Source organism: Panicum virgatum, chromosome 2K (assembly GCF_016808335.1).
Source record: "Panicum virgatum strain AP13 chromosome 2K, P.virgatum_v5, whole genome shotgun sequence".
Lineage (NCBI taxonomy): Eukaryota > Viridiplantae > Streptophyta > Magnoliopsida > Poales > Poaceae > Panicum > Panicum virgatum.
This window is the reverse complement of record NC_053137.1, coordinates 5,829,962-5,853,079: the sequence shown is the minus strand read 5'-3', so window position 1 is coordinate 5,853,079 and position 23,118 is coordinate 5,829,962. Positions and strand designations below refer to the sequence as shown.

General features: G+C 44.9%; 4 protein-coding genes and 1 long non-coding RNA gene across 5 annotated transcripts; 1 reads left to right on the top strand and 4 right to left on the bottom strand.

Annotated features, from left to right (window-relative positions):
• Positions 1–2,261: 2,261 nt before the first annotated feature.
• LOC120663260 (FRIGIDA-like protein 4b) lies at positions 2,262–5,740 on the top strand. The gene is made up of 3 exons (XM_039942116.1): positions 2,262–3,255; positions 4,277–4,455; positions 4,652–5,740. Exons 1-3 carry the CDS (start codon positions 2,367–2,369, stop codon positions 5,366–5,368), a joined length of 1,785 nt encoding a protein of 594 aa, XP_039798050.1. The 5' UTR covers positions 2,262–2,366; the 3' UTR covers positions 5,369–5,740.
• Positions 5,741–8,197: 2,457 nt separating this feature from the next.
• Positions 8,198–9,111, bottom strand: LOC120663323. Its single transcript, XM_039942136.1, has one exon. It carries the CDS (start codon positions 8,876–8,878, stop codon positions 8,375–8,377), a length of 504 nt encoding a protein of 167 aa, XP_039798070.1. The 5' UTR covers positions 8,879–9,111; the 3' UTR covers positions 8,198–8,374.
• A 1,449-nt stretch (positions 9,112–10,560) lies between these two features.
• Positions 10,561–11,592, bottom strand: LOC120663348. The gene is made up of 2 exons (XR_005670484.1): positions 11,018–11,592; positions 10,561–10,872 (listed from the first exon to the last, which is right to left on the bottom strand). It is a non-coding gene; the product is annotated as an uncharacterized LOC120663348 (long non-coding RNA).
• Positions 11,593–11,895: 303 nt separating this feature from the next.
• On the bottom strand, positions 11,896–12,429 carry LOC120694991 (translation initiation factor IF-2-like). Its single transcript, XM_039978323.1, has one exon. It carries the CDS (start codon positions 12,427–12,429, stop codon positions 11,896–11,898), a length of 534 nt encoding a protein of 177 aa, XP_039834257.1.
• Positions 12,430–15,813: 3,384 nt separating this feature from the next.
• LOC120663276 (folate-biopterin transporter 1, chloroplastic-like) lies at positions 15,814–22,766 on the bottom strand. Its single transcript, XM_039942117.1, has 9 exons — positions 22,508–22,766; positions 21,688–21,947; positions 21,475–21,539; positions 21,232–21,394; positions 19,642–19,790; positions 19,307–19,555; positions 17,688–17,856; positions 17,516–17,608; positions 15,814–17,117 (listed from the first exon to the last, which is right to left on the bottom strand). The coding sequence occupies exons 1-9, from the start codon at positions 22,617–22,619 to the stop codon at positions 16,833–16,835; spliced, it is 1,545 nt and encodes a 514-aa protein (XP_039798051.1). The 5' UTR covers positions 22,620–22,766; the 3' UTR covers positions 15,814–16,832.
• Between the last annotated feature and the right edge of the window lie 352 nt (positions 22,767–23,118).

Sequence of the window (23,118 nt, the reverse complement as noted above, 5' to 3'; positions counted from 1 at the left end):
TGAGATTTTGATAGAAAAAGAGCTTCTCTAAGTGTTTATCCAAATATAGCCATCATCTATTCCGAATTTTTTGCTAGCCAAAGATAGATAGCGAAAATAGTTCTCTAGAGTATAAACAAAATATAAAAAAGTTGTTGAAGAGTGAACATATATAGAAAATAATTTTTATTTAGATGACTTTCAAATGATGATTTAGATAGTGTAATTTAGAAAGACTCTTGGAGATACTCCTAGACACACAATATTTAACTAACGTAACGGGTCCACAACATTATTGCCGTACCATGAAAAACAAAAGCAGTGATGATCACGTTCTAACACACAAGGTATACGGAATAATGATTAGAACGACAAAAGGGTCAAGTAAAATGATGAATCACATTCTGGCATGCAAGAGAAGCTCGATGTTGCTTATACTTAATAAAGTGGAAATCGATGCCCGAATTTGCATCAAGCAAGGAGGAGTCGAGTTTTTTCTTTAGGAGAGGTGTCAAATTTCCGCAGAACAGAGCAAAGAAGACACATTTCCTCGTAATTGCGTCATGTCTAGAGAAAATATTTTATGATATTTTTATTTCTCTTTTCTTTCTTTAATTCTTCATGTATTTGGACCTCCCTTTTCTAAATAACCCCTCCTATTTTTTGAAAAAAAAACTATTGAGCTGGGATTATGAGAGACGTATTGTATAGAACCTAAAACCCGCGTCCAGAGATACTCCCTCCATTTAGTTATGATAGCAATATTTCCAAAACTGAGAAATTCAATTTTGATTGTATTTAGTCTCTAGTCGGGGTTTTTGCGAAGCAGTCTGTTCTGCTTCCTCTTCATTGTGGGCCGTGGGCAGTTAATACGTTATGTTGGTTTTTGACGTGGGCCATGACGGTTAAAACTCGTTGGAAACGAGGAGTCTCGCCGTAAAACGATGGCAAACACGAGAAGCGAAAGGTTAACATGATTAATGGGCTGATAAGTATATTTGTTATCCTTGATTATTGTGCCATGTGAAAATATTGCTTCATAATTGAATGGAGGGAGTATAAAAAAGAGAACCCGGTCGGTAGCGTTTATGTGACACTAGTTTTTTTTTTTAAGGGTGACACTAGCTATTTTTAGCCTCTAGCCCCTGCTAACATCACTGTCCTCTTTTTCTAGATAGCATTCTATTCTTATACTAGATTACTAATTGGCGATGAACCAAACACACGCATCATTTCATCAACGTCGATGTTAGTTTCAATTTCATTCACGGGCAAAAGGTGTTCTCCTGTGGACCTGTGGCTTGGCCAGTGGCCGGAAACAAAGCTCCGGTGGTTGCGGGCTAGCTTCCACGCACGTCCCTGTCTGCTCTCCCTTTATCGGACCCAAACTATGGTTGTTTTGTCTGTGCAATCCTGCGACGCAGAGAGGACTATAATCTGCAACCAAAACGTACTCGCTAATTAATCATGCACGCCAAGGATTATGGGTTCCGATTTCTTAGGTAACAAGAGTTTTGCCGCATTAAATTCTACGACACATCATTAATTTTGCTGACATGATAAGAAAAGAAAAGAGAGTTTAATAGAATGTGAAGAGTTTTATCACTATAAAACTCATCTGATATGTTTATCTAAAAATTTATAACTGTACCATGAAAATGTCCGCTGACAATCGCCTAATAAGGCTTCACGATGAGACTGAAAAACCCTCACAAGTCACACCTTGGATAGAGGCCCAAGTGTTCACCTCGTATAGGACGGCGATAGGCCTACCACGGCACCACCATGCCACATGCAAGCCAATAGCCATGGCCTCGGACCACTGCTCCCTGCCGGTGGTGGCGCCACTCATTGCCCGGCACCGGCGCCCACCGCCTCGTGCACGGTGGCGGGCTGGCGGCGGCCGACGGGTAGTAGGCTGGTAGCCAGCCACCCGCGGTGGCGGACAGGCTCGCCGGCGGGTGGGCGCCCGCGGGGTGCGCCCTGCGCGCCACCCACCCCTCCTGTTCCCGCCATCCCACGCTGCCCGCCACCGCACCCACGCCGCCAGCTTTCCCCGCGACCTCCCGCCCTCACGCCCTCGGTTCCGACCCCCGCCCACCGACGCCCGGGCCCCACGCGCCCCCCGCCCCACCCGCACGCGGCGCGCGACCCGCGACCCCTTTACAGTGCCGCAACCGCCACGCGTCGCGCCGCCGTTGGCTGCCGCCCGACCCCACCACCCCACCCACCTCTTTATGCGCTCCCCTCCCTCCCTTCGCTTTCCCCTTTCATTCCGACCGGGGCCAAATCACGAGGGGAATTTCCGGCTAGGGTTTCGCGGATCGAGAGGGGGAGAGGAGGGCGGCTAGGGTTTCGGGTCGAGGTGGGCGGCGGAGGGCCCCGGCATGGCCTCGCCGGCTGCGGCCGCGGCGGCGGAGGAGGCGGGGGAGGGGCCGGTGACGGGGGACATGGTGAGCGCGGGGTTCGCGGAGCTGGAGCGCCAGCAGCAGCTGCTGGCCACCTGCACGCGCCTCTACCAGCAGCTGGCCGACCACTTCGGCTCGCTCGAGCGCGGGCTGGCGGCGCGCTCCGACGCGCTGCGCGCCCGCCGCCGCGCCTTCGACGCGCGCACCCACCGCGCGCTCGACGCGCTCCACCGCAGGGAGGCCTCCATCGACGGCTCCGTCTCGCGCGCGCTCGACCAACTCGGCTCCCTCCCCGCCGCCGGCGCGGAGGAGGGGGAGGCCGGCGGGCTCGCCGAGGGCCTGCGGGCGCTCTGCGCGCGGATGGACTCCGCCGCGTTCCTGGGCTTCGTGGTCGCCCGCCGCAAGGAGGCCGACGCGCTGCGCGCTGAGATGCCACCCGCCCTCAAGCTCTGCGTGGATCCGGCCAAGTTCGTCATGGACGCCGTCGTCCACGTGTTCCCCGTCGACCGCCGCGAGGTCCGGAGCCCGGCCGACCTGGCCTGGGCCTGCGTGCTCATCCTCGAGGCGGCCGTGCCGGCGCTCGCCGACCCGGACCCGGAGATCGGCTCCGCGCGCCCGCTCGTGCCGCGGGCCGCGCGGGAGCGCGCGCGGGGCATGGCGCGGGAGTGGAAGGAGGCCGCGGAGAGGAAGGGCGGGGTGGAGGGCGCCAAGCCCCCCGACGCGCACGCCTTCCTGCAGCACGTGGCCACGTTTGCAGTCGCCGAGAGGGAGGACCGCCCGCTGTACCGCAGGATTGTGGTCAGCTTCTCCTGGCGCCGGCAGATGCCGCGCCTCGCGCTCACCCTCGGCCTCGAGGAAGAAATGGCAGGTATGTCCGCTTGCTTCTTGCTTGCTGCTGCCTGCATTTTTTTTTGTTCCTGTTTGACATACAATTATGCCTGCCAAGTTTTTGCTCCAATTGCTATACGTATATGCCAAGCAACTGATGAAATGGTGAGCCATTTACGGGTTCAGATGGTTGATTTGGGAATAAGCAAGTGTGCAGCCGTATAAATTGACCTAGATCTAGGTATGTAGCATTAAATTGTCATCAATAGGATTAAGTGGTTGGCACCAGTGTAATTGTAGATCAGAGCAGCAGCAGCATTTCAATAGGCTTTTGAAGGAGGGTAAAAAAAATGAGGACAAAAGTTTGTTCTTTATTTTCCCTAATAACTAGTGCTGCTGCACTGCTAATTACTCTACAGTGCAACGTTATGATAGGTGTACTAGTATGATTAGATTGGATTATGTCTTTTTAGAGTAAGGCATGTCTTTTACTGGGCTGGGTGGTCTCTGTCATAGCCATGTGCTAGAAAAGGTTGTTTATCAAGTGCTCAGGATAACTGTGTCTTCTGTTCTGATGGCCATTATTCTTAGTGGCGCTTGTCTTGGGGGCCATTGCTTTAGCCTTTAGTTGCTGTCGGATTCTTGTGCCTACAGTACTGTCGCCTTAGAGTAAAAGGCAATTCAGTGTTGCACTGTCGTCAACAAGTTTCTGGACTCAGGTTCCAGTGCTGCCCAGCCTTCTTTATTCTTCCAACTTCCAACACATACTGCACTATATTAACTTGTCATGCCACCACATCACTGATAATCCCATGCCTCTTCAATGCAATATCACATTAGTTATGTTACTAAAATGGAGTTTGCCGTCAAATTCATGCCAATTTGGTTTTGCTTCCTGGGCACCTTCGCTCGTTTTATGCATGATGCTTATGTATGGACTATTTTTCTTTTGCTTGATTAAATTTGGTGTGTTTGCACGATGGCATGTTGGTCATTGTCATGTTCTGTTGTTTAGACTTAATTAGAATAGTCATTACATATTAATATTACCTTCTTTGCAGATATCATTGAGGAGCTAATTGCTAAGAGGCAGCAGCTTGATGCTGTGAATTTCGCATACGAGGCTGGTCTTCAGGACAAGTTCCCTCCAGTTCCTCTTCTGAAGTCCTACCTGGAAGATTCTAAGAAGACATCATGTGTTGCTTCAGATAATTCAAGCACTAGCAGTGGCCAATCAGGGGTATGTTCAATAACAATTTTGTAACTGAAAAAAATGTTAAGCAACTTGTTAACAGTTCTAGTATGTCCATACTGCTATCCATCCTTGACATGTCACTTCTAATTTCAGTTCTTTAGCACCTCGACTGTTAATTGGATTCTACTGTGCTATTCTTTGTTACATGGAACTGGGGTCTGATATATTATTTATCTTGCAGAGCAATGTGAACAAGAAAGAGCAGTCTGCGCTGCGAGCTGTTATAAAGTGTGTTGAGGACCGCAAACTGGAAGCTGAGTTTCCACTGGAGGATCTCCGGAAGCAGCTCGAAGAACTGGAGAAGGCCAAGACTGAGAAGAAAAAGGCAGCATCAAGTGCTACCAGTGGCGGCAGCAGCGGCCCTGCAACCAAGCGTATACGTGCAAGCAATGGAGGCCCAATGCCTCCTGCCAAGGCAGGTCGTCTAACTAACAATGCATCTGTGTCTTCTTTCCCAGCACCCACCACATTTGCCCGCTCTCCTTCCCATACCTCATACGCCACCACTTCCCCTTCCCACACTTCATACGCCACCACTTCCCCTTCCTACACCTCATATGCCACCACTTCCCCTTCGCACACCTCATATGCCACCGCCTCCCCTTCCCATGCATCATACGCCACTGCCTCCCCCTCCCATGCATCATATGCCACTGCTTCGCCTTACCCTTATGACAGGCCCGCTGGTCATGGCCTTTACTGCAACCGGAGCCCACCGGCTATCAGGGAGGCATATGTTTACCCAGCTGAGGAGGTAGCTAGTGTCAATGTCGGCATTGCGATGCCATACTCCACACCACCCATGAGCTACCCTGCCCCCTATGGTGGGTATGCCAATGGTATGGCAGCTTATAACAATGGAATGGCTCCTGCCTTCCACCAGGCTTACTACCGGTAGGTTCAGTCAGAAAAAAAAAGTCGCTGATGAATGACATGACAACAACTAATGATGCCAACGACTCAATCGCGCAATGGCCCTATTTTGTAGTGACTGACTACAACGGTAGATTGGTATCTCAGCTCATATGTTCTTACCACCACTACTACTAGTAGGTGTGTTGTGTTGTATTAGCGCTCGTCTCATCCTAGAACACTACTTTTTACTACTAAGGAACCTGGATGTAAATTATGTATGCTACCAGCGAGACTCTCTTTATCGCCTTATGTAATTCTATTTGGAACTAAGAAAAAACCAAAAAAAAAATCAGCATGTAATCCTTATGAAACACTGGATTTACCGAGGATTTAATTAAAGGAGTTGTAGTTTATCTGTGCTGTGTTTGTTGCTGTGTGGTCATTATGGTTTGGGGACTTGCCTTAAGTTTTTGTAAGCATCTCAATTATTTGTTTGTCTTGTGTTCAACTGTTGTAGTCAACTGGACTTAGATCATAATGAGTGCAAGTGGCCGTCACATGGCTCTGCCTGTCCAATTTGGTACCAGTGTAGTGCCAAGAGCAGGCAGATGCATCATGTATGCATGTTCTTCGCATGGCTCAGGCAGAGGCTAGCAGATGTATCATGTATGCATGTTCTTCGCATGGCTCTTCTTTTGCTGATAGCATTTCATTTCCTATGATGGTACCATTGTTGCTTTTGCTGTTCTTTTTGTTCCACCTGGCGACATCTATACATTTTTGTTTTGCTATTAAGCATATATGAATGTCAAATTTGTCAAGAACGTTGTGAGACTGCTTTGCTGTTGATGGTCATTTTGATCATCGTTGGCTCTTCTACCTTGTTTCATCTTCTCTGAAGCGTTTCTGCATTTCACAATTCAGATGATGACACTGCTTTGCCGTTGATGGTCATCTTGATCTAATGGTGGCATGGTGCATTCGTGGTGCGCATAGCACTGTGACGTAGTTCCCTCCGTTTAACAAGGTGGACCTTTTTCTTTTGGCACATAAAAGCGTAGCTATGGCTACAAAATTTGTCAGGGTTTAACTGATTGATAGGCTTTTGTTCATAGCAGTAGGACGGCAAAGATGCTTTACCACCCCATTAGACCTAAACATACATGCTTCCTGGAATGACCGGACGTTGATTCGTGTTCCCCAGCCGTTGCTCTGTTTGAGTTGGCAGGCCTATGTTCTGCTCATCACTCTCGGCTTTACATCCCCGTGAACGAAAAAAAAAAATCTGCTCCTCGCGGATGCGACACGCCTCGACTTCAATCCCTGTAAAAAAACAAGAGTTAAAAGTCCGGGTAAATTCGAGATTCTCTCCAGCGTCTACGGCGACTGGGAAAGGAAAGCTCCATCACACTCTCCCAGGAAATGACATGATATCCTCTTGCAGTCTCGCAACGCAAGCGGAAAATATCTCCTCGTTTCGCACGAAAGTTGCACGAACAGATGGTGTAAGACGCAGCATGTTTCTCTGAATTTTTTGTTCCTTCCCCCTCCACTCAAAAAGTTGAAATAAGAGTGAATTCCAAGTCTTCACAGAAAAAAGGTGACCATCGGTATTTAAGCATCTTTGCATATCCTTCAGACGCCGCATTGGGTCAACATGGCAAAAGAAAACTGTAACAGTATGAGCAGTTGGGTGAAAAATTAGAGAGTTCAATAGGTTCAGAGAATGATAGGCTTCAATCCAACCCCAGACAAAATTGGGGACATAAAACACACTAAGATTACATTCATCCCCCTTGAACAAATGCATAAAAAGAATCCACGGAGAAAAAGAACACGATAAGAAACTCAAGAAAGGCGTTTCTCCAAGTGGTTAAAGTATATTTGGAGCACACAGAAGTCCAGTAATTTCACACGAAAATTGATTAAAGAATCATCCAATCAACTACAATGAAAGGAATTCAGGTGGGGGCAAGACTCGTTAGAAGTAAGCTAGTTTGACAAGCAAGCCGAGCATCTTCCAAAAGCAAAAGATGTGATAAAAGGGAGCGAATACATCGGAACAAAACTAGGATAAAGTTGACAAGGAGATTTAGGCCAACATATGCTCAATAGTTGGTCGGATACGCTCTATTTCTCTGAGGATGCAATTATTACAAGTTTCAGAGGACACATGAGGAATTTCTGTTATGGTGCTTGCAAGACAACATATATATCACCTTTAATGGATTGGCAATTAATTTACAAGCAACACCAGTCCAAAACATCTAGAGGTTAAAATATACCCCAAGATGACCCATGCGCCTAGATTAAGTTATAAACAAACTGATAAGAGAAAAGGAAACCTGATTGAATCAAACTACAACATCTTAACCACCAAATCGCAATGCAATCAATTCCATCAGTTCTGCACAGCAAATGCACATACATAATGAAACTAGCCAAGTTACCTGACAACTACAACCATACACATTAAAATCATCTACACATCTCGATGCCATGAGATGGAAAATGTGCTCAAAAGCACCCAAGCATCAAATGAGTTATAGAGTCAACTCCTAGTCTTGCCGTTTCCAGATTCGATAGCTTACTGCAAAACATCACTAGAAACAAAGGCGATTCTTCATCTCAGATGAAGCCATCTATTGAAGCAAACTTCCCAAATCCTGAACCAACCTGATTAACAGATCCCAATTCTAACCCAAATCATTTGATTCTTCAATTTCAGTGAGCTAATCAAACTTCGACAAATGACGAATGCTAATTCATGCTGAACCTTTACCCGCCTAACCAACTCAAAAATACAGGTATATGTCATGGTTTGCAAGAACTGACCCAATACCACATAAAGTTGCATGAGCAGATCAGAGAATTGAAAGCAAACGGTGATTCGCATCCATTGTTCATACTCTCACTGCTCTGTTATTAGCATATTATCATCAGCAGCAGCATATTATCATCATCATTATCTCGCATGATATAAATATTGATATCAGCAGTAGTAGAAACAGGCGAATCAGCAAAACAGTCAAGTCATGGCACAAATATACTATACAAGCACAAGGACGCCCTCCGCGCCTCCGAGGACGGTGGCCCCGTCGCCGTCGCCGTCGTCGGGGTCGGCGCCCTTGGGGACGGTGACGACGAGCTCGCCCTCGGCGTAGGTGGCGGTGGCCATGGCGGGGCGCGTGCAGGGCGGGAGGCGGAAGCGCCACCGGTCGAGCTCGAAGGCCGCGGCCCCGTCGTCGTCGCCGCCGCCGCCGCCGCCGGAGGCGAGGTCCCGGACGACGACCTTGGTGATCCCCGGGTGGATCTCGACGGCGTGCGCGCGGGCGCCCGCGGGGGAGAAGCCGTCGACGGCGGCGGCGACGAACCGCAGCGCGGCCGCGTCCTCCTCGACGGAGACGTCCGCGTCGGCCGCGAACGGGAGCTCCAGCACCTTGGCGAAGATGTGCGGCAGGCGGCGCAGCTTCTTCCCGCCGAGCGCGCCCGCGGCCGCCGCGCAGCGCTGCACGGCGATGGTGCGCTTCCGCGGCGCCGGGTGGACCCTCATGGCGTGGCGGGGCCGCGTCGGGAGGCCGGGGAGGACGGGGGCGGGGAGCCCTAACCCTAGGAACGCGGTGAGGAGGGCGGATCGGAGGGGGCGCCTCGGAATTCGCGCGGGGCGGTGGAGAAGCTCCGTGCTTCTGCGCTGGGGATTGTTTGGAGGTGGGGGAGGGGGGAGGAGAAACGGAACGGAACGGAACGGGAGAGGTGTTGGTGTCCAAGCGTCCAAGGGGTGGCGCCGTGATTTTAATTTGGGCTCTCGTTATTTCTTTATTAGGGGAAAATAGATAAGGATTTATAAATAGAATGAGATTTGGATCGCGATTAGAATTTGACTTATCTTGTGATTGATACGACTATGGGAATTTGAGATCCTCGTCTTTGAATTATTAAGTTACTGTAAAATAAGCAAAATATATTATACTTACCTCACAATTAGAACATACTCCCTCCATATAGAAAATAGATAACGTTTTGGACAAGATTTGAGTTAAATATTGGAAATATAAATCATGAATAACTTTTAAGTTATTGAGTTTGAAAAAGTAAAAATTATATGAATAGATTTGTCTTAAAACACTTTTATAAAAATATACATATATCACTTTTCAACAAATATTTTTATAAAAATCAGCAGTCAAAGTTATATTTTAAAAATCGTGTCGCTGTCCTAAATGTCATCTATTTCGTATATGGATGGAGTAAGCTTTTGAGAGTTGGAGTCTTAGTAAGTTTGTAGGGTTCACCTACCTTGATCAGGGTATCGGATCTAGTGTTTATCTAGATACTAAACAGCTATTCTTTACCTATGCACAAAAAAAAACAGCTATTCTTTACCTATTATCACTCAAAACCACCATCTTGTTGTACTAAACAGCTGTTTAAAACGAGATGCATGGCCGTTGATCGTGTTAAAAACTGGCAAGATGGCCATTTAGACCAACAGAGATTGAAGTTTACATGTTGGTTTTTTTTTCAGCACCATCGCAGATGACGTCAAAGTTGGACAAAAACATTTTTCTTCATGTGAACATTAATATTTATTTCCAGCCAAGAGATATTCTAAAAGCCTGACCTCAAATCTCGTCGAGTTAGAAACGTGAAAAAGATTGCGCGAGATGAAAGAGAGAATGACTGAATGGGAGAGGGAAAAAAAAGGAGAACAGAAGAAACAATGGAAGGTGTGGTGATGCCTAGGCTGTGTTTAGATGCGAAAAGTGAAGCTGAAAAGCACTGTAGCGCTTTTCGTTTATATGTGATAAATATTGTCCTACCATAGACTAACTAGACTCAAAAGATTCATTTCGCAACATACATCCAAACTGTACAATAAGTTGTTTTATTTACCCACATTTAGTGTTCCATGCATATATCATTTGCTATATTTAATATTTCGATATAATTTCAATGTGACAGAAAGTTTGAAAAGTTAGGAGAAACTAAACACAGCCTAGAGGGGATAGACTCGTAGGATAAGAAAGCGCACCCGTTACGATGTGACGTGTGCCCCGTTCGGCACAATCTCCGAATCTCGTCCACGCAGGGCCGTACACGTCACGCACGACCAAGTGGCGGGTCCCACCACAACGTGGGGCCCGCATGCTAGAGACAGGCCCACCAGTGACCCGTGCTAGTTACCATGTTTTATTTTTTTTCATACTAGTAGAGTGCACGTGCGACACGCATATATTAACAGACAGGCAATAACAATAAAAAATCTTTACAGAATAAGTATCTAGTTCCATTGTTCTCTATGTAGAGCAATCTAGACGAAGAATAGCATCATGTGGAACAAATTACAGGTCCTTTTTTGAAGTACCGGAATGCAGAGCTCAACACACAAAAAGACTGATATGGCAGCTTCATGTGTGACTAAATTGAGTGTCAGGGGCCATTTGAGCTTTGTGCCATTGACATTGCCCAGCCTGCCATCTGTTTTGCTTCGCCGAACACCAAGGGCGCAGCATGTTATATAGTCCATCATCGATCTGGATGGTACCACTGGAAGGAAAAGGAAATGAAAAGGATGGATTTTAGAACAATCAAAATAGGAGAAAAATGTGCAATGTGTGAATGTACAAATAGGCATGCATCGTTATTTTACAAGAATGCTAACGAATCTAACAGGTGTCATGGTCTTGCTCACATTTTCCAATTCTGAGGAGCTTGTTTTTATCCACTCAGAGAGCTGCAAATGAACCAGAAAAAGAATCGCAATCAATAATGTATTTTTAAAAAGTATTAAAAAATAGTTTTGTTTAGTAGACAATAATTTATCATCACATATAGGAAACTTGTTTTCAATAACAAAAACATAACACTGGGCACAACTATTGAGATAAGCCACTTTGTCCTTGTACGATAGTCCTTTTCTTTTTCCATAATGCGCTTATGTTTTCCCTGCAACATCCCTCTGAAATGAATTAATAATGTATGAGTAAATAAATAATTGCAATTATGGGCAGCTAGTGTTATGACATCCATCTTGTTCAGAATTTTCAAAAACACAAGCAAGCATACACGTCAAATACCCCCACTTGGCAATCGGCATTATAGTGGATTGGAGCGATTTTTTTTTTCAAATGCTATAGTAATCTGATGAGTTCACTCTCACATTTGTTTCTTATAGCCCGCAAATCAGCTAGGTGGCACATTGTTGCCCTAACATGGGGACCTTAGTTCTGTTATATTTAAAGTATCTAAAGAGCAAAAACAGTAATAATGTTAGTCAGTATTTTAAAGAGCAGAGACACTATGAGGTGAACAAATTCACTCTGTTCGGCAGCTCCAGTAGTCTCCAGCCCAATAGTATTTTTCTCTCACACCGCTCCAGCATTAGCTTCCAGCCACCAGCCAGCCAATAGTAAGGCTGGATATCGAGCTGGCTTGGCTCGGCTCGGCTCAGCTCGAGCTGGCTCGTTATCATAATGAGCCAGCTCGGCTCGGCTCGATAACAGAGCGAGCTAAAACCTTGGCTTGGCTCGGCTCGTTTGCCAGCTCGAGCCGGCTCGTTTAGCTCGTGAGCTAGCTCGGGGACGGGAGCGGCACACGGGCTTGGGTGCAGGAGCGGCGCGCTGGGCCGCCGGCCACGATGCGGAGCTTGGGGGCGAGGCGCGCAGTGCTCGGCCGGAGGCAGCCGCCTGCCCTCCTGGCTGGCCGGCCGGGGAGCGCTGGAGGCGAGGAAGGTCGAGGCGGGGCCGCCAGCCGTGGTGCCGTGCCTGGGGGCGCTGGCCGCGGTGCAGCGCTGGCCCGCTGGGGAGCGCCGGAGGCGACGAGGGTTGGGGCGGGGCCGCTGGCCGCGGTGCCGAGCCGGGGGGCAGTGGCCGCGGTGCGGCGCTCCGTGTGCGCGGCGCTAGGCTGCCTGCCCGCCTGGCTGGCCGCCGGGCTGGCCGCCGGCCAGGGAGCGCAGAGGCGAGGAGGGTCGGAGTGGGACCACGGGCCACAGCTGGTCGGGTGCGAGCGGCGCCGTGCGCCTGTGCAGAGCTGGAGGGGAGGGTGGGGACTGGGGAGGCGGGCGATGGGTGGCTGTGCAGCGGCCGGGGGCGGGGCCAGGGGCATCACGGGACGGAGACTGGGGGTTGAGAGACTGAGAGAGAGATTGAGAGAGAGCTAGACCGAGAGAGAGAGCCATAGAGAGCCAGAGCTCGTTTGGGCTCGCGAGCAGCTCGCGAGCCAGCTCGAGCTGGCTCGTTAATGAGCCGAGCTAAATACTTAGCTCAGCTCGCTAATATTTTCTAACGAGTCGAGTCGAGCCGAGCCACTAACGAGCCGAGTCAAGCGAGGTACCGAGCCACGAGTTTTTCGTCCAGCCTTAGCCAATAGTATTTTTCTCTCATACCACTCCAGCCACCAGCTCCAGCTCCAGTCCAGCGAACAGAGTGATTACATACACTTCTGAAAAGATTCAAACTTTCAAAAATTTTGGTAGTGTTAACAGCTCTTTTTTTGGTAGTTTTAACAGCTCTTTTTTTTCAGATAGGCTAGAAACATGTTCCTATAACAAAAAAATTTGGTAGTTTTAATAGCTCTTTTTTTTTCAGATAGGCTTGGTGTAGCTGTTTATGTGCTAAAAAACAGATACTAATAACAGCTCATCTATAAATGCCATTCAGTTATCATGTTAGTTCTCTAACAGAACCATTGATATAAAAAGTTCAGATTCTCTAACAGAACCATTGATGTAAAAAGTTCAGATAATAATAAGCATAAAAGTGATGTAGCAGACTACATCATGCATACAGATAATGAGCAGGTGCACATCCCACCTGAGCAGTGCAAGTGCAAGAGCATGAGTACTTGAGTAGAACCATTACCTGAAAGCAATCAGTTCCATAAACTCAGTGTCAATCTGCAAATGCATTGAGGGAACCATAATCATGATTAATCCCATAAAAAATGCAAGCCGGTTAACTGAAGAACAAATATCAGAACAATCTTTTAGTCTAACATTAACAGGACAATCCATTTCTTACTCCAGTCTCCTCGACCTCTTTCACAGCTCCTGTAAAAATGTCCTCCGACTGCCACAAAGCAACCAAACGTTCTTCAATAACGGACATCGCAATTAGAGCTCATATCATACCAAGCGACGTTGAAGCAGAATACTTCTCATGCACCACAAGAACCTTGACGAGTGCTCAAGGAAATAAAATGCCGTCAGAATCACATACAAAGTGCAAACACATCACAGACTTGTACTGAACCTTCCACTGTCACTCACTCATCGATGGAAAATGCACTGGCGCATGATGAGAGTCTCACCTCCATTTGGTCGTTGATCACGAAGCCCCCGACTCCAACCTGGTGAGAGGCATTCGCCGGGAGCAAGAAGGGCTCGTCAGGGATCCAGTACGTTAGCATCAGATACGTCTCCTCTGCGTGATGGCCGACTCTATATTTGGTTCAGATGATCTCAGAATAGTAACATTGTACTCTAGATCATTAATGACTTTGTGTTCTTGTGTTTCTGAAATGCCAAAAGCATGTGGAGTTGTCACACAGGCAATTGTAATCTGGTCATAAAAGTAGCTAGGAGTTCTGGCAATTGTACTCTAAATATCTATATTTAGCTTAATACTAAATTAGCGTAAAGGGGAAAGAAAAAGTGCATATCAATGGTCACCTCTTGAGCCCAGTTCACTTACTACTAACATATTTCTTCTCTATTCCAAATCTCTACATAAATGGAATATAAGAAAATGAAATGTCTCCAAAATACTACTTCTCAGCCCATTTAGGGAGTAGTTCATGAAGAATTGTGATGTACTCCAGAACAACTTCTTGTTTAGACATAGCACCAAGCTGAAGCCAAGCATTCCTAGCATATTGAGATCATAAATGAATAACCTTGGTTGTGAAATTTAGAAGAAAGAGAATGGTGCAATTCTCTTTGGTATCATAGATATGGCTGTGCTGCATTAGAGCACTAACATATGGAAACATAAATATAGGAATGTGATCATGCCTATTGCCCGGTATATAGGCCATTACAAAATGCCCATATGTGATCATACATTTTCACTGGCGGAGGCACCATTTTCAGTATGCCTGGTTTCCTGTCAAACTTTTGGACTTTACATGTGGACCTCAAAGTAGGGGTATATAAGGTGGGTATGGGGCTAGCTTTGGTGGGAAATGTTTCAATTATCATGGATCTTTATAGTATAAATTAATAATTATCCAGTGTGCATTGCAAGAGAGGGGAAACCATTTCGTCTGATTGCCATTGTTCAAAACCAATTACTTAACTAACCCAAGTCGCAAGTGAATGACCCCTTGTCAAAACTTGTAAGCACATGGGTTGAAATCCTTTGCCATGGAACAGAATACTACCAATCATATCCAGAAGTTTTAAGAAATGCATATCAGCAATGGACCAGCTTGACTCGCCACCTGTCACTGTCAGGACTAGCCACCACAAGTGGAGCCCGCATGCCAGAGACAGGCCCACCAATGACCAGTGCTAGCCACCATGTTTTCTTTTTTCTTTCTTTCTTTCTTTTTTTGCATATATCAATTATCCATTGTCATTGCAAAAGAGGAAAAAAACATCTCGAGTGAATGCCATTGCTCAAAACCTATTACTTAACCCAAATCGCAAGTGAATGACTACTTGTCAAGATTTGTGAACACATGGCTTGAAATCCTTTCATTCGGAACGGAGCAATAACAATCATATCCAGAAATTATAAGAAATGCATAGCAACTGAATGGAACAGATTGACTCGCCACTTGTCACTGTCAGGACTTGCATGGCGGCAGGCATGAGGCATCCATACAACTATACAAGCAAGTACCACCTGTACCACTACCATTTGTACTCAAATTAGTAGTTTCGTCCATGCTGAGAGTTTCCACCTCTACAATCATCTTGAGGCATCTCAAGATGCTGGTGAACAGTGATGGCCTAGGAAAAAATGTTTCGCAAAAAAAAAAGGGAAACACAAATAAACAGGGATGGACAGATAGGCCGGATCTGATGCCAGAATTCGGATCGGAATATAAGCTCCAGCCTTTTTTGTCAGAAGCAGAAGAGAGAAACGATGATGCAGGTCACAGTTGACCCCACACTTGCAATGGAAGTAGAAGTAGAGGTCAGTCGGGATCCTTCATGTGGCAGAATAATCCAACCATGCTGAGTAGACAAGCACTTAAACTATGGGTACGTACGCTGGAATGCTGACACGATGCATAAGCCTACATGGACCCAATTGTGAATATAAAACACACGAGATAAACTGATGTGATGCACTGATGCCAGAACATGATGTGGAGATGATGTTGACTGAAACCCGAATGCACTGCTCTAGGAGATGACGTTTACTGTAACCAAGAAGCATTGTTAACATTCTGACGTCTCAAGGACTCCGAGAGCAACCCAGGCAGAATATTCAGAGTATACGGTCATTTATGATGCTCTCCTTTAACATGTAAGGAACAGTATAAAATAGATCTCGTATTTCTATTGATTTTAAATTTTGAACTGATTCGTAGTAAAATTCAACAATATACAGTCAACAACAGTTGCAGTTTTCTGAAGTGAAATACCAATGACATGTACTCATGATATAACTTAATTCACCCTAACTCACTGGATATACAAATCAAATGGAGTAGGAGCACACCCGACGAGTCAAAAGGAAGAAATGAAAGTACAAGTACATAGGATCCATGATTTCTCTCTCTCTCCAGATTGTCTTTTGCTTTGCACTGATTACAGAGATACCCAGTTACTGAACATCGAAATAGTCAGCAAAGGGAAGGTCGATGATTATACAATACCATCGATTATTTGATATCATTGGTACCCATACTGTCTATTGGCACTGAAAATTCCAGTGAGTTAAGGATGAAGGATTTGCATTTCTGTTGTGCCTGTACCTTTCTGTATGCACCTCTGCCTGCGATTCCGCTTTGTTTAGGCCTACTGATGTAAGTTGAACCCGATACTGTATCACACATTGAACTGTGTGCAAGTATTTATTCTTTAGTCCTTACATGCCCATACTTCAGGATTCAAATAAAGTATAAATACCCCCTTTTTGTTGGCACAATACATTCAGCTCTGTAAGGGAATCCACTACTAATCTTCAATCCCTAGACTTATTTTCATGGGGTTGCATTAACTGACAAAGAGTGTTGAGAAAAAGAAAACTTACCTTGTCTTAGTATACAAGGTAAACTTAGAAACTATAAAAAAGTGTCAAGTACCTGTGTGTTGTAGTACCAGAGATCATTTTCGGACATTCATAAATCACTTCCATCACACAGGTAAACAGTCACAGTAGATTAACCTGACCGAGGAAAGCGGCGACTGACTGAAATTATATCCGACGTCACTTTCATATTTCGATACTGGCTTTCTGAACTCCAACTTAATGGGCCATATCCGAGTTGGAGCTGGACACAGTGGTGCGCCATACTTGAGATCCGGAACACATGGAGACAAAACTATCAGTAAGTCAGTTGTGTTTCATTTCTCCATTATCTGTGCCACCTGATTCCTCAGGCAGGAGACCTAAAAGAGGCAAGGGAAGCAGCGAACTAAGATTGCAGACGACAATCAAGAGAGGTAGATTTCCAAAGGACTCCCTTGTGACTCCAAAAACCCGAGTTAGACCAGCACCAACCAGACCGCCAGTAACACTCCCAGCATTAGAAATGGACATCAAAGTTGCAAATAAAGTGGCCTCCATTCCTGGAGGGCACAATTTTGCAGCTAAAACCAAGACCGGCATAAATGAAGCCTACAAAAAAGTTAGGCAACATAAGCTTGCATTCAAGGAAGCAATTGAAGGCAGGAGTCTCAAAGCACAAGTCTAAGCTAGATGTGAACATCACATAAATGATGTCCTGATTGTACACATGAGATGTTGACAACACTCTCCTCAAAAGAGGTCAGCGTATCCCTAAGAATACCAATGCTCACAAGCCAGATCTGCTGATTCAGGACTTGTCAGTCAGCCTCAGTTACGGGCAGTTGGGCATATAAAAATACTAGGTTGCAGTGTCACTATGTCATGAAAGAAAAGGTACATGATCGGCTGAATGTTTATATGTGATGAACATATATTTTCCATGCACCTTATTACCTTAATTATGTAACTAGTTTACTATTACTAAGCATTGCAGTAATGTTACATACCTGACCAAGGACAGTGATGATTAATGAATCGCCAATAGAGAACCACTCATCACTGATACCAAACTGCCGATTAAGCCCAGTCACGAGAAGCACCTAAACATATACAGTGCAGTATATTTAAAGGATGGAAAACAACTCCAGCTGCAATCAAATAAATAGCACAAAAGGGCACCTGCGTCATCCCAAGAGCTGACCCTATGACGGTCGTCACTAGAAAGATTTTTCTTAGAGAAATTTCCTTCAGAAAGTAGTTGTACAACCCAACACCAAGCAGGGATGCGATAGAGGTAACAAGCTTCACACGGCCTAGAAACTCTGGAGTGAATCCAAGCTTATTTGTGCTGAAATAAATTATGGGAGGACATAAAAATTTGATCATTTTAAAAATCACATGGAGATCATTTTAACAACCACAAGGATAAAACCAGTTAATCACGTCTATTCATTATAAAATTGAAAAGTGAATAAAGAATATGATCAATCAGACGAGAAATTTAGCATGGAAAACCCAAACTGGTAAAAGACCACAGGTACACAGAAATGAGGATCCAAAGAAGAATGAAAAGCAGGGATGCAACAATAGTCCATCCTTAAATATGTGGCTAAAGTGTTTATATAGGGTATAAAGGGAAAAAAAACAAGGAAAAGGTATAAATCCGGAAAAAAAAGCCCACTGCATGCTTACCTTAGGCCAGTAACTCATAATGAAACATGGCATAGGTAATAGGTTACAGGTCATTAAAATGCAAACCACAAGAACCAATGATCTGAGGCAGAAGTCTACATAACCCCCCACCTATCAGCAGTGGACTACTTAACCCCCCAACCTATAAAACCGGACAAATAACCCCCCAACCTTTCCAAAACCGGACAAGTAACCCCCCCCCCCCCCCAAGCGGTTTCGGACGGTGGTTTTGTATTTTTCTTTTTTTATTTATTTTGATTGAATCTTTGAAAAATCATAGTGATTCATAGAAAAATCATAAAATAGAAAGTCTAATTATGTTGGACTCCACATGTTATTTTGGTTGAATCTTTGAAAAATCATAGTAATTCATAGAAAAATCGTAAAATAGAAAGTCTAATTATGTTGGACTCCACATGAGCAGAACTACACAGTGAACATATAATATGGTATGCTTTAGTACAAATTTTTTTCTGTAGATTTTGATCTATTATTTTCTATAATTAATTGGAATAATTCGTAACTGCAATTTCCATGGTCCGATTGCGGTGAAATTTTTATGGTGGCCTAACTATTGTATGCTTGAACAGTAGTAAAAATTTCATACTCATTGGATCAGATATAAGTATATAACTATGTATGCTCTGAGATACTTGCTTAATTATTTAATATAGAAAAAACATTAGAGATTTGAGATCATAATCAGTAAAAAAAGGTTTTAGATCATATTGGTACTTTGGTAGATATCTTCAAGTTCAAACTGCAATACACAACTAGTGAAGACAGGACAGCACATAATGAAAGGAACACTTTATTGGCATGTACAAAATAGTGATCCAAATGAACCAAAATGGCAAAAATCAATACTTTGTCTTTGTATTTTGTGAATCTAGATAATATTTCTTTGCTTTTGTGTACAGTGTTACAACCCAGAGTAGTGAATTCGCTCCATGTAAAGAAAAGCTAGAGGAAGCATCGAACAATCTGCATGAACTAAAACCTTTCTTCCACTCCATGAATGCTATAGTTATTGGATTACTAGTAACTAACTCCAATGCAACAGTCAAAAAGTAACTGAATACCATAGAAGGTTTTTTCATACATACATGAAGAAAAACATAGCAGAATCTGACTGTGGTGTTGCTTGCCAAAGGAATATAAACAAGGTCGGCAAGAAAATGTTAGGTTGTTTGACTGAAGTCCAAAGCTGCCTGACATGCTGCTTAGAGCTCTCAACAAATCCTGAACCAGAGAGTAAGATAGTACATTCTCCAGGAGGTATGCGATGTTCATTTACAAGAACTGCAACAGCAGATGTCATCAGGGGTAAAAACGCTGTAACACCAAAGACAAATCTGCATTTACAGGAATACTTTTATCAGTAAACTGAACTAGAAAATAATAAGGTGTGACTCAGCTTAAGCGGTACAATCGAACAAACCTTACTCCATAAGTATCCACAAATGAACCGCTAAAGTAGGCACTCACAATTCCTCCAAAGGCAGAAGATCCCCAACAGAGCGACTGGAGAGATCCAGATGTACTCTGTGATTCTCCACGGGCTCTCTCCACAACCATAGAATCAACTACCTACAGTGTTTCCACGTGTGCTATGAGACAAACCCTGAAGAAATATGCTTGCAAAACTTCTTGTTCCCCAGTCCCAGCGTGCAATGAAAATGATATGATGATACTTTTTATGCAAAAAAAACTAAAATTAAATGAAAGTTTAATCACACTGGCACATTTGTCCAGATGCATCCAATTTTAGGGCTAGACAGGCCCACAATGAATTGATTAGTTTGAATAGCACTGTAAAATTAAGTTCAAATGGTTAGCCTTACAGTGTGAAACTTCAACGGAGATGTAATTATGTTGGGATTATCCAACATTATCTTGAAGGAAAAGAGCAGTGGTTAGGTTGCCACTTGCCAGAAAAGTGCATTACAAGCAAACTAGAAAGTTAGCTAGAATAAAAGCCCAGAAATGGAAATATGTGTACAACTGTTGCAAGAATATTAAATTAAATAAAACAAACAATCCAAGCTAGTTCCAAAAGGTCAATGTGCTTCAACCTTGTAACAATCCAAGGAAAATTTTGGTACAGTATCAAATGTGAGCTTGTATCTTATTTATAGTTTGACTTCTGATTATAGTGATAATTTTTTCCTTGGCTGTGCTGAACATTGATTTACTTGGATGCCCCCATGCCACCACGCCTAAACTTTATAGAATATATGATTGGATTGTGTCAACAGCTAGAAGGATGCATTGCAAGCTGCATCATAAATAAGATAAGGTCTGCATAAAAAATTGAATCAAGAGAAGAAAACACTGTTTATCTAGTTGGTAATCGATTCCTAAACTTTTATCTACTTGGTGTATTCAGTATCGTAGGGATTTAAATGAAACATGCTGGAAAACACAACAAAGAATTTTTTTCTTTACATAAAATATTTACATGAATCAGTGCAACAAAGGTGACTCAAAGCTTGTTTGAGGGGTATTCGTTCCATTATAGGTACTCTCAATGTGCCCTCGTGTGCAAACGAATGCATTTTTGTCCAAATTTTTTTAATACCAGACCACTTGTTAAAGATGTTCTCATGCCTTTATTAATCTGTTATAAGTTCAATTGAGTTGTGAGATAACTCAGTGCAAATAAGCACCATGCCCTCTTCTCTATGAAACTTAAGTAACAATGAACACAGTTCCACCTTTTATTTTTATAAGAATCACAGTTCCACTTGGACTGTACATGATAGAATACAGAGCCCAACACAGAAAGAAACCAATTTCTCACATTCATAAAGTACATTTGGTGGCATACCAAGTTAAGAAATCACTAACATGGAATATGACTATTGAAAAGGAAACATGAAACAACTGGTGCATATTGTCGTTTCAGTGAATGCTAAGACTGAAATAAATGAAATATAGATGACTTAATATTACTGATAAATAGTATAAAGGACAGGCGAAGATAAGTTGAAGTTGAGAGTAGGATATTTGGGTTGCACTCTGCACTTACAACATCTGAGAAGGCAACAGAAAGTGACCCAAGAAGAATAGAGAATGCTGCACTATATTTACTGCTCACTACTGTGGCCATCAAACTCCATGAAAATGCTCCAAGTAGCCCTGACAGAAAAAGGTATGACCTTCTTCGATATCCAAAGAGTGGAATGGAATCACTGAAAGGCAAGGGCAGTGGATTCAAAATCAAGTTCACACATACATATGAAAGAAATCAATGTGGGAGGTTTCTTCAGACCTGATAAAGCCATAGAGGGGCTTGACCAACCATGGCAACGATGAGAAGCCAGATACAACTGCAGTCTGTATAAAAGAAACTATCTTAGTCACTTAGCAATACCTATTAATTAATAGCACATCGTGGAATAAGAGATGAACTCTGAAGTCTACTAGATACGAAGAACATAAGAAGGTATATGGAGGATTGGGAAAAGGAATGAGCAACGCATGCCTCAGCTGGATCGAGATGAAGATCATCTTTCAAGTAAAAGCTCACAGCAAGTCGTGCGAGACCTAACACCCCTTGCACGAAATATACAATGGCAACTGCCATATTATCGGGGGACAGATCCACCCCAAACGCTGTATAGTATCTCGAACCGGGCTTGCTCTTGCGCACGTCATCGGTACTTTGTAAACGTGACCCCTCAGCGTACCTACTACTTGTATCACCCTTCGTGGAGCCCACTTGATATCTCGGCATGACATTCCCTACAAAAGATCACACGACATGAATAAGCATTTAAGATGATCCTGACGCGGAGGTAAACGAAACACGTATTGCCAACCATTTAAGCAGTGCATTATGAGCTTATGGCTAATGGAAACATCCTAGAACAAGCATCTTAGCTACCTAGATTCTACGGCGCAGCACATCAGCCGCGAGCTAGTCTTCACCTTCCACCCCCAGCACATCTTCTATATGCACCTTGTTGCACACTATTAGGCCATGTTATGTAGTAATGATGATGCATCGGCTCGCCCAGACCCAGCTCTAATTACCAAACTGCAGCTGCATTGCGCCAACCGACGACCACAGATTCACCGAAGCACAACCCTAGCAGCTCGAGGTCAGAACACGCTACCCCAGCCGAGCACGCCCTCCGCCTCCATCTCCGAACCCGAAATTCAGCTGTTCCGCCACACGAAATCCGACGACACGCTGAAATTCCCCCAATCCCGGGCCCCGGAACCGCGACCCCGCACCAGATCCCCGGAAACCGGACGGCTACGCGCCTACGCCCTCACTGGAGAGAGAACGTTGAGCTCACCAGGCCGGTGGTCGGAGGACAAGGCGGCGTCACGGCCGTCGAACTCGAGGGGCCGGCGTGCGGCGGCCTCCTCGTCGTACGGGTCGCGCCCAGCCGAGGCTCCGGAGGCCATCCCGAGCTACCTGAGCCCCGCGGGCCGCGGCGCGGTCTCCGGTGGTGGTGGGGGAAGGAGGAGACTGCAGAGAGAGCACGACGGGCCGGAGAAGTTGGAAGCGAGATTTGGGTGCAGCGCGCAACGCAGCCTGGTGCTTGTCTCTCTGCCATAGTGGGCCCACGCACTCAAGAGAGAATTGGGCTGGACGGGCTGGCCCTGGCCGGCTGGCACTGTGAGCTGATCTGAGCCTAAGCCCTGCGTCTCTCTCACTGATCAGTGGGCCCATGCACACAGACGCTCTTCCTCGTCACTCCGCTGATCAGTTGAGCATCGCACGGGCCCACCAGGGACCATAATGTTTTTTTTGCGAGGTAGTGAACCATAATCACTTTGTTCGGCAGCAACCAGCCAGATGTATTTGAACGACCATAGTGCTACTGCGAATAAATAAATAAATAAATAAATAAAGCATAAAAATGAAGACAAAAAACGATTTGACCCCACTGACCAGTCCAGC